Source organism: Chionomys nivalis, chromosome 5, assembly GCF_950005125.1.
Source record: "Chionomys nivalis chromosome 5, mChiNiv1.1, whole genome shotgun sequence".
NCBI lineage: Eukaryota > Metazoa > Chordata > Mammalia > Rodentia > Cricetidae > Chionomys > Chionomys nivalis.
Window position 1 is genome coordinate 39727284 of NC_080090.1, and position 11613 is coordinate 39738896.

At 41.0% G+C, this 11613-nt stretch overlaps 1 protein-coding gene across 1 annotated transcript in view; it reads left to right on the forward strand.

Annotated features, from left to right (window-relative positions):
• The window catches only part of Dydc1 (DPY30 domain containing 1), a 23926-nt gene extending 16155 nt beyond the window's left edge, over positions 1-7771 (forward strand). Inside the window, exons 4-7 of the mRNA XM_057770523.1 lie at positions 517-621; positions 4332-4370; positions 4940-5044; positions 7666-7771. Of these exons, the coding sequence (XP_057626506.1) occupies positions 517-621; positions 4332-4370; positions 4940-5044; positions 7666-7695 (279 nt within the window). The 3' untranslated portion in view covers positions 7696-7771. The remainder of the gene's footprint in view (positions 1-516; positions 622-4331; positions 4371-4939; positions 5045-7665) is intronic.
• Positions 7772-11613: the final 3842 nt, after the last annotated feature.

Genomic DNA, 11613 nt, shown 5'->3' on the forward strand with positions numbered 1-11613 from the left:
TTAATCAGCTGTGTTTACAGAGGCACCTTTCATGGGCATCAGACTGTTCTTTCTTACTGCTTTGCATTCAAGATTTGGTTCTCTCCCAGCCCCCAAAACCTCACTCACCTCAGGAAAACCACATTAGTCTTATTTGTAATTTTTAAGAACAAAAGGGACATACTTCGGTTCTGTATACAGCACCTCCTACCTTCGGTAATTAAAGAAATTTCTATTTTTATTCTTAAAAAAATCAATCATTGTAGAAGCTGAGTTTATTTGAATATAATAATTTTCCTAATTTTCTGAAATTTAGTTGGGGACTTAAAAGTGACACACAAGCAGGTGTGGTAGCTCCAGTAATGTCAGCACTGGAGAGGTGGAGGCAAGAGGATCGTTATGAGTTAGAATCCAGTCTGGGCTACCTAGGTGAGACCCGTCCAAACAAACAAACAAACAAACAGGAGTGGTAGAACTGGTGTCTAGCTATCGTTCTCTTATATCTGCCATACGATTTAAACACCTGTGACCATTCAGCAGCAGCTGGCATTCCAACTGGAGCTGGAAATGCAAGAAAAAGAGAAACAGAAGACAGAAGAACTCCAGAGAGCGCAAGCGTTAAATAAGGTAATGCGAAATTTGGTGTTTGCTCCTTAGAAGCCTCTAGACTCTTCGGGCTGTTTCTTCCACCCGTGCCAGACACCTGTTCCCCATCACAAGTGGGACTTCAAACCTCAGCCTTTCTGTCTGCTCTCCTGATTCACAACAGCGGCCGCAGCTCAGTGCCACAGGCAGCAAGCGAGGAGTTTAAGTAGTCACGTGTGTGCCTTCGCCAGCCACAGGGGCCTCCAGAGGGACTCTGTCGATGGCTTTGTCACGGGACAGCTGTTAGTTATGTTGGCTGATCCGAAGGTATTCTGGTGGATGAGATAGCAGTATGCTGCTCCTCCTCATGTTAGATATACCAAGAATGTCATTTATGTTTTTAAAATCTGTTCTTAAGTTGATTCTTATGTCTCTTATGAAAACAAACGGTGCAGTGACTTAGTTAAAAAAAAGTCCATTTTCACTGGTAATACATACATAAAGTCAAATCTCTAGTTTGTCCATTAATTGCTGATCTACTGAAAAATGTGTGCCAACAGGCCTGACTTCTGAGTGACTACACTTATGGCTACTGTCTTTGCTACCCAACTACAGCTCCCTTTATTGAACCCACAATTAAAACTGAAATCATAAGCAGATTTTATCAAATATATGTAATATATTTATTAATGGATTAAATGAGGAAAAAACAATCATTTGAAATGTTTCTTTTTTCCTCCCTTCCTTCATTCCTTTCCCTTCCTTCCTTCCTTCCTTCCTTCCTTCCTTCCTTCCTTCCTTCCTTCCTTCCTTCCTTCCTTTCTTTCTTTCTTTCTTTCTTTCTTTCTTTCTTTCTTTCTTTCTTTCTTTCTTTCTTTCTTCCAAGACAGGGTTTCTTTGTATAGTGCTAACTGTCCAGGAACTCACTATGCATACCAGGCTGGCTTAGAACCCTGAGCTCCACTTGCCACTGTCTCCTGATTGCTGGGTTTAAACATAATTTCTTTAAAAACCTATAAGGTAGTGAATTGAAAAAAAAAAGAGATATTGGAGGATAAATTCAAGTATCTGTGCATAGTTTTAACATCCAGATACTGGTGATGGCTTGTACAAGGAACACTTTTGGGGTGATGTGCATAAGCTCATACACATATTAACACAGAAGAGGGTCATACCCATGTCTTCAGACAGTAAGCCTCTGTGACCAGTCAATACAACTTTAACTCTTTCATGTCCACATTGGCCTAATGTTGCTCATCTCCACCCTGGGAAATATCCCTGTCTCACTCACCACTCAGACTCCATTGATCTACAGATGCACCGTGTAAATTGTTGTCCTCAGATATATCTGAAGAATCCTGAGTTGAACAGGGGTTGGACTCTGGGGTGTTTGCCTCAGACCCTTGGGAGCAAGAGAGTCAGGAGTTAGCAAAAATGTCTTCCCTGCTGCTGATGGGTACTGATTTCACCTCCCTCTTGGTGCTTTTGTTTGTGGCAAAGGATGAGGAACTTGAGTCTGATTGAGTTCCCAAGAGTCGCATGTTGTACTTTCTAACATTGAGGAGGAAGAGATTTATTTTTTTGGTTTTGGTTAAAAGAACTAGGGGAAAGATTAGTGTCGAATATTCATCTTTATGGTTTGGGTAGTGGTCCTGTAAGAATATAAACTGCCTGGAACTACTGTGTGGATTCAGGATAAGAACTTTTTAGCAAATCCAGTATAGTGGTGCACAACTTTGATCTCAGCATTCTCATGGCAGAGGCAGGAATATCTCTGAGTTCAAAGCTAACTTGGTCCTCAGAGCAAATTTCAGGATAGCCAGGACTACGTGGAGAAACCCTGTCTCAAACAGCAAAAAATAAACATAAGAATTTCCTTTAAAAAATCATCTTTGCAAAATAGTGCCGCAGATATCCCTATAATTAGGGCGACCATATGTGCAGTCACAAGATGAGTAATCGTCCAACTGCCAAAATGGTTCATTAGAGTATGAGTCATGTGACTTTGCTGCAAGCGATGGAGACGGTAGGAGGTTGGCTTGGTTAGAAGACTCTTCTCATTTAGGAGTGGCTTCCCGTGCTGGGCCCAACATTTCCCCTGCAGCATGTGAGTGTCGTTAAGGACCCGTGGAGACCCCTTGGGCTTTGGAGAGTAACTTGCACATGGTGAATTCAATTAGGAATATGTCCTCCTGTCTTCTTGTATATAAAGCCTGACTTCAAACTCTCTTTAAAAATCTCTTATTCTGAAACATTATTTTAACATTGTTGCTTTTCACAGTTGCTAGAACTATTGCTTCAATTTTAATGTTTCATTCAGCCTGTTTTAAAATTCATATTGTTATTAAGTCTTAGAAAATTTTATACAATGTATCTTTTTATGCATTTTCCTTTTATCTTTGAGAACATGATGTAATTATATCATTTCTCTATTTCTTTTTCTCCCACTGAGCCCTCCCATATACCTCTCCTTGCTCTCTTTCAAATTCATGGTGACCTTTTCATTGTTGTTACACACACACACACACACACACACACATATGTATATATCCCTAAGTATAACCTGCTCTGTCTGTATAATGTTACTTTTGTGTACATTTTCAGGGCTGACCATTTGGGATTGGACAATTGGTGTGCTTGTCCATGGGGAAGACTATTTCCCCTGTTCTCAGCATTTCTTAGTTGCCTGCAGTTCTTAGTGTAGAGTTGTGGTCTCATGGGCTTTCCCCTGTCCACTTTGACGTATCTATTATTGCTTTTGTTCAGCTCATGTTCTCAAAGTCATGCTAGTGAGACTTTATGGATATGGCTTCTGACATCATGAGGAGACAGTGTCTCATAGCAACCCCCCCCATCCTCTGGTTCTTGTCTTTCCACCCTCCCTGCTGTGTCCCCCAAACCTTAGGTGTAGGAATTGTTTCGTAGATGTATACACTGAAACTGGACTCCACAATGCTGCATTTTAATTTTAATTGATTGTGGTTTTATTTTAATTTAATTTTAATGTGGTTTAAGTTGAATTTGATGTGGTTTTCTGTAATGATCTTTGTCTGTTGCAAAGAGAAGTTTCCCTAATGACGGGTGTGGAATACGTTTATCTCTGGGTACAAGGACAAACATTTAGAGTGTAGTTAGGGATTATGCTGGTGTAGTAAATTGGCTGCAGGTTCTCCTTCAAGATCCATGAATTTGCTTGACCTGAGCTAGGTTTCCAGTATCAAGCAAGACTCCACTCTTGTTAATCTGATCTTAAGAGATCTGGAGAGTGGTTGGTCACCACTAAGGTATGTGTGCTACTACTGCACTCTTAGGATTATCGTGCCATGCTGGTCATTGCTGTGGTTTGTAGGCATCATAACTGGCTAGGACTGTTGTTTGTTTCTTTCCTTTGGAAGCTCTCACGGCACCTTCTGGTATCACGAAACCTTGTCCCCAGGGAAAAAGGCATTCAGCTCAATTTCAGCTCAGGGCTGTGTGTCTGAAGTGTGTGATATCTTCAACAATTGAGATTTAACTTCCATCTCCGGTCAGTCCATTTTGAAAGAGTTTTATTTAATTTTAAAGAGTTATGTCCTATTAGTATATAGTAATAAATGAGGCTGTGATCCATTGTTTTGTGTGCACTATATTCTAATCACTCTTTGGAAAGTGACATTTTTTTTCTGTTAAACTGATCATAGCACTTTATAAAAATAAAAAAATTTAAAAGCCAAACTTGGAATAGAAATGAACTATATTCAGTGTTTTCTTCATTTTTTTTCTAGGAGATGAGCATGGCTAGGGGTGAGGAGCCTATACCATCAGAGGTGAGAAGAGATAGCTACTTTACTTTTGCAACAGTGGCTAAGGTTCTAATAAGGGCACTGTCAGGACTTCTGGTACAGGGTGAGCATGGACGTGCACATGCCATCATAGTGCCTGAGGCTGGAGAGTTGTGACTCCTGGCACGCCTAAAGCGACATAGTGAGGACCCTGTTTGAATAAACAAAAGCAAAACCAAAAACCCTATGAAAGCGACAGTTCAAATGGATATTCTAACAAGTCACAAGTGCGTGGTGCTTTGAAGTAAACCTCAAAATGTATAAAATTTGGACATGCAGTATGTACTTTTGTATTTTGAAGCTACAATGTCCTATTATGTTGCACATAGAATTACTTATAAATTGTGGATTTTGAAATTCCAAATGCATTTAAGAATAACTTTTAGTACTTCTTAATTTAATTCTCTTATCATTTACAGGCATTGGTGAATTCTGCTAATTAACAGTGTTTAGTTTGTGTGCTTAATTCAGAAATTTTATATCAAAATCACAAGAAAAAGAACATGTTCATTTTGAAGGCATGTGAAAGTAAAAACTGACTTTTATGACTGTAGGACTTAATGATGGACTCGGGCAAAACCCTAGCTGAAATAAGTGATCGGTACGGGGCTCCTAACTTGAGCAGAGTGGAAGAGCTTGATGAGCCCATGTTATCCGATGTAAGTATCAAAATGTATCCCAGAAGAGACTGTTTTTCATGTTGATGAAGTCTAGTATACGAGAGGTGGGTTGACAAATAATACTTTTCCCTCATGCAAAGAAGACCAAATGTGTAGGTGCTAACCAATTTTGAAAAAATATTGTACCTTTATTTTATGTGTATGAGTATTTTGACTGCATGTATGTATATGTCTTTGTGTTATATGTGTATAGTGCCAGTGGAGGCCAAAAGAGGGTGCCAGATCCCCCGGGACTGGAGTTCCAGAAGTTTTTGAGCTGCCATATAGGTGCTAAGATTCAAACCCAGGTCCTCTAGAAGAACAGCATTGCTCTTGACTGCTGAGCCTCTTTCCCAGTCCCACTAACCAGATTCTTAATTGATGCTCTGCCTGTGGGTGAGGCATTGCTGGCATATGTCTAACTGGATATATGATATAGCATATATAACCTCTATAGCTTCATAGCTGTCTATGCTTCTAACTATTTCTAAACATCTGTATCTGTGCATTTTACAATTAGATTGTGAAAACACAAACAGAGCGGCATTTGATGTTTATCGTTAGAATTCTCCTGTCCATCCCAATGTAGTTTATGACTGAAGGAAGAACCTGTGCTAACTGACTCTGATCAGCGGGGGGCTGCCCTGAAAGGAAGACCATGTGATGGCTAACCTTGGCTATCAACTTGATACAACCTGGAAATGAATTTGAACTGCCTCCATCAGATTAGCCTGTGGGCGCATCCATGGAGGCATTTTCTTGATTTCTGATAGATGTAAAAGAGCACAGCCTACTGAGAGCTTGGTCTGAATAAGAAATAAGGAAAGCGAGGGAATGAAACAGTAAGCAGTGGTCTGGTCTGGTCCAGTCTGCTATAGCTTCTGCTTCAGTTATTTCTCCATAATTCCCCGGTGATGAATTGCGATTTGGAAGTGAAAGCCAAAAAGCCCCCTCCTTCCATGTTGCCTTGGCCATGGTGTTTGTCACAACAGAAAGAAAACAAACTAAAACAGGTGCATTTTGTTACTTCATTCTGTGGGCGCTGAGAGCGTGGGCCGTGATGATGATGGAGGAATCTTGGTGAGGAAAGAATTCCATGCAGAAATCATAAGAAGGGGAAAGACCCAGGTAGGAGAGAGAAAAGTGTGATGCATAAGGCAATAAGGGATGAGGTCAGGAGACAACAGGAGTCAGACCCTGAAAGGACTTGGAGTTCCTGCTCTGGATCTCAGATATTTTCCTGCAGGAAGTGGAGACCTCTATCACTTTAGAAAGAACATCTGGCTACAAATGGGGGAGAAGAGTGGGGAACTAGGTGTGAGGAGATCAACCAGGTTTTCGTAGTAATCCAGAAAGAGCATGGATGCTAGCTGAGCTGAGGGAAGGAGCAAGGTGTTGAGGAGAGTGCACAGGGTGAGAAGACCCGCAGGCTGGGGTGGGAAGACCCACACAGAATTGCAAGATTTGATGGTGGATACTGGAAGTAAAAGAAAAGATGTGTTTAGGTGTTTCCAAAGCTATTCAGAAAGCAGGGCTAGAAGTGCCTAGTGGCAGACAGTAGTGAGCTACAACTAATAAACAGCTCCATTTTTGAGCCCATAGGCCATTGGGAAGGGGCTATAAGAGAGCAAGCAAGGAGACTTGGAACTAGAGATGGCAAGAAGCTGCCAAACAGCCCAATGTTCAAGCTGGGCTTTACAGAGCTGGGAGAGAGGTGAGACTTAACAGCAGGGAGCCAGATCACATGAGCATGTCGCTTAGGCAGATGGGACTTAGGAGCAGAGGGAGTTATTGGGAGGATAGAGGGTTTTTATCAGGTGGAGAGTTAGAAAGGAGCAGGTATTTAAAAGGGAGACCACATGGGGCTGTAATAGTCATCTGCATGCAAGGTGACCAGGACTAGAAAGCACAGACATGACCAGAATGGACTTGAGTTTGGCTCAAGAGATGGGGAGAGGGAACCAAGAATGGATCCTAGCTTTTAGCAGTGAGCGACTAGAGCTGTGAGTGTTATCCTGGGATGAGTTAGTGAACATAAGAAAAGGAAGAAGGGTTTTGAACAGGGAGGCTTTAGTCATGGAGACGATGAATTTCTGATGATTCTGGGATTTATATGCACATGACCAAAACCCATTTTTCATATGGTATAGCTCAGGTAGGGACAGGAGGGCCATGCAGAAGATTCAAATTCAGCAGCCAAGGGTATGTGTGTTAACTGAGCTAGAGGAGGGGACATGGTGTTGAGAAATAAACAGAGTGTGTGAAGGTCTAAGTTGTATGTAGGAAGGAGCCAGTAGGCTTTCCAGTAAGAGGAGCCTGGACTGGAGAGATGACCACACCCTTAAAGGCCAAAGCTCACAATCAGCAGGACAAGGATGCTATTCCCAATGGCAGGTGGCTCAGGAAAGGATGTGGCTCTTAGGAAGGATGAGAAAGACAAGGATAAGCCTTCATTGGGAGCATCAGTTATAATTATATACTACCTGGGTACTCTTCTAAAATTAACCGGAACTCAAAAACCTTCCTTTACAGGATCGCATTGACAGTACTTAAGCTCTATTGTCTTTTCTTTGTGTCTTTTCATTGTAGTAAAGTTTATTTATTCTGTATTTTTCTTTTAGGTTGCATTAAACATTGATCAAGATTTGTAGGATCAATCAACTGTGAAGAAATATTGTCTACCTGTTTCAGACTTCAAATCACAAGGGCCCTTATATGTAATTTTCCCCCTCCAAACATGAACTCTACTCCCCTCCACCACCCACTAAGTTTGTAAATGGGACTCAAGGATATCCTTAAAACAGAGTTTTCTCAGTACATCTGGTTACTTGTGTGATCTATTGTAGAAGCATAACAGAATTTACTGAAGCAGCAAAAAGAGGCAAGAGATGAGCCAAAAGAATGTACATCTCTACAAAGAACAAAATTACTTGGAAAGAAAGTTCTAGTAAAGCAACTACTACTGAACGAAGGATGGAGGTCTCACGAGTTTCAACAAGTCTCAGATAGTGTGTCTGCTTTAGGAATGAACTGAAAAGCATTTTCCAAGTTGCTGGCAGGTGGCACCTGAAAGGAACACTTAATCAAACCTCCATGATGTAGCCAGATTTGAACAGAGTATTTTCCCATTGCTCTGTTGGTGGGTGTTTTCGAACTCGACTCAACTGTATCCACTCAAGAACAGGTCTGGGGTTTCCTTTTCTTTACTCTATGACTATCCAGTTGGCTATCCAGGTCCCATCTTCCTTACAGCGTTTGGAAAGTAGGGTTGTTGAAATGAGTGTTTACACAGAGGCAGTCGAGTGGGAAAGTCTTGGAAGGTCTGGAGCATGCTTTCTTTCTTTCTTTCTTTCTTTCTTTCTTTCTTTCTTTCTTTCTTTCTTTCTTTCTTTCTTTCTTTCTTTCTTTCTTCCTTCCTTCCTTCCTTCCTTCCTTCCTTCCTTCCTTCCTTCCTTCCTTCCTTCCTTCCTTCCTTCTTTCTTGTTTGTTTTTTGAGACAGGGTTTCCTCTGTGTAACAACCCTAGCTGTCCTTGAACTAGCTCTTGTAGACTAGGCTGACCTCAAACTCACAGAGTTCTACCTGCCTCTGCGTCTTGAGTGCTGGGATTAAAGATATGCCCCACCACTGCCCGGCACTTGCTTTTTCTTGATCAGCCAGTAGGCTTAGACATTAGGGCACCATGATCAGACAGATTTTTTGGTTCCTTTGAAATTTCAGGATATGTCTAGCGCCCTTGGGAGAACTTTTACAAAACGCTTCCACATCAAAGGCTATGGTGTTGAGTTTTCAGTTCTTAAAGACAAGGATATAAAACCACAAATGCTAGAAAGAAACCCTTTTGCTTTTTAATGTTTTTGTATATAATATCATTTTCCCAAGCCATTGTTCAGTTGGAAAGTGAAACAGTGAAAAAACAGGAGAAATTACTTATTTGATTAAATGTAAATATTATTATGTCATACCTGTTCTACACATTTTCACAAAAAGCTCTGGAGAGATGTGTTCTCTTGGAATCTGCCAGGCACTAGGGTTTAGCATGACGTACCATCATTCACACCCATAAACAAAAGTCTGTTAGAGAAGGGAACTTGTGGTGATACTTCATTTGTATTTTAGTAAATAAAGCTTGCTTGAAGATCAGAGAGTAAAACAGCCCCACTGTTCAGCCTTACAGACTAGATAGTATTGGCACACACCTTTAATCCCAGTAGCCACACTAGTTTGCCATAAGAACTGGGTGGTAGTGGTGCACACCTTTAATCCCAGTCCTCAAGAGGAATTAAGATGGGAGAAGACAGCTCTCACTCACAGTCTCATTCTGAGATTCTTGGAGGCAGGATTGCCATTTCAGACTGAGGTAGAGGTAAGAGACAGTGTCAGGCTATTTTGCTTTTCTGACCTTCAGGTTGAACCCCAACATCTGTCTCTGGGTTCTTACTGATTGTGCTGCAGGAACTGTCTCTTTGCAGGTCTACCAGCCTCAGAGGACTCCATCATGGGAGGCTAAAGGTGAGAGACAGGAAGGAGATGAGGTGAAGGTGGGGAGGTGAGTTTTTTAACTTTGCACAGCCTGGGACAGTTCTCAATGGGAATGGGTGGATTTGGCTGGTCACAGGCTGAGACACTGCCGTTCCAAGTAGGGTACAGTTTTTGTTTAAAATACTCCTGACCAGAACTAGGTGAAAAGGGGGGAGAAGTGGGTATTCTTCACCCTAAAGAGAGTTGGGTGTCAAATAGGGTGGCTAATCCTGGCTGTCCACCATCAGAGCCAAAAACTCCCTTGCTGGTGGAAACTAGGCTCTTTTTGGTAGACTGTCTGCTGTTGGACCACAATCCTGAGATTAATATGAAAGGCTCAAGTATGCTGAAGAATCCTGGAGAGGAGAAAACAGATGGAAAAATGGTGGCTACAAAGGATGAGAGCATAGGTAATTGTCTTAGTCAGGGTTTCTATTGCTATGAAGAGACATCATGACTACGGCAAGTCTTATAAAAGAAAATATTTAATTGGGGTGGGTCACTTACAGTTCAGAGGTTTGGTCCATTATTGTCACTGCGGGAAACAAGACAGCCTGCAGGCAGACATGGTGTGGGAGAAGGAGCTGAGGGTTCTTACACCTTGGCCTGTAAGTATCAGGAAGTGGTCTGTTTTACTGGGCATGGCTTGAGCATATATGAGACCTTAAAGCCTGCCTCCACAGTGATGCTCTTCCTTCAACAAGACTACAACTACAAGGCCTCACATCCTTACGGCGCCACTCCCTTTGGGGGGTATTTTCTTTCAAACCACAGCAGTAATTAAATTAATTTCTTCCACTGCAAAAGATGAGACCATTAAAATGAAAATGTTGGCAGACACACTGAATCTGGAATGGAAGAATGCTGATGCTTATCAAAATTAAGGATCAAATTATGTATCAGTATAATAAAAAGGTTTATTATACTTTAGGCACAATTTAGGCACTATAATTACACAATTAGGCAACTTTTGTCTGTTCCACCAGCTCTCCACTCTCTCCTTTTTGAGAACTCTTAGATTTATCCAGAAGAGAGAATTTTGAATGTCATTATCACAAACAAGTGGCAAATATTTAAGGTAACAGAAACACTAATTGTTCCATTAGTTGCTACATATATATATCTATCACATAAATAATATAAATTATGTATTATTAAAATAAAATACTTCAGGGCTGGCGAGACAGTTCAGCAAGTAAAAGCTCCTGCTGTTAAACCTGACTATCTTGAGTTGTGTATTCTGAACCCACATGGTGGAAGAAGAAAACATTCCCGCAGGTTGTCCTTGGACGTTCACATGCACACAGCATGTATGTGCCTATAGACACATACTACACAATACACAATAATACACAATAAATACACAATAACAACATTTCAAACTTTTTTCACATTCACTTTATTTTTGTGTCTGGAAACCTTCAGATTCCTCACAGGCAATGAGAAATTTGTATTTGTATTACCTTAACTACAATTAACTACAATTTCTCATGTGAAAGTAAAATAACATTTAACTGTTTTGTTGATTACCGAGGTTAAAGTATGTAGAGCTTTTTTTTTTTCTGGATTTATTTATAAAGTCTAATTTGTGTGTGTGTGTGTGTGTGTGTGTGTGCATGTGTATGCATGTGCATGTATGCTCACTCGTGCAAGGGCAGATGTTTGTGTTCCATAGTGCATGTGTAGAGGTCAGAACTATACTGGGGACCAGGTTCTTTCCTCTACATTGTTAGGCAGGGTCTCTTGTTCCCACTCTGCTGCATATTCTAAACTGACTCAGGAGCTTCTGGGTAATTCTCCTGTCTTCACCTCCCATCTCACAGTACTGGGACATGTGCTATGAGACACATGCCACCACAACCAGCCCTCTCCCCCATTTTTAACAGAAGTTCAAGGTCAAATTCAAATTATCAGCCTCATATAGCAAGCACTTTTATCCATCAAACCTTCTCACTTACCCTGGTTTTCCTTTAATCGATGCTTATTTCTATGGATTTATGGTGTTTAATTAATTTGCTATTTTTAAATTGTGCCACAATTATGATGATG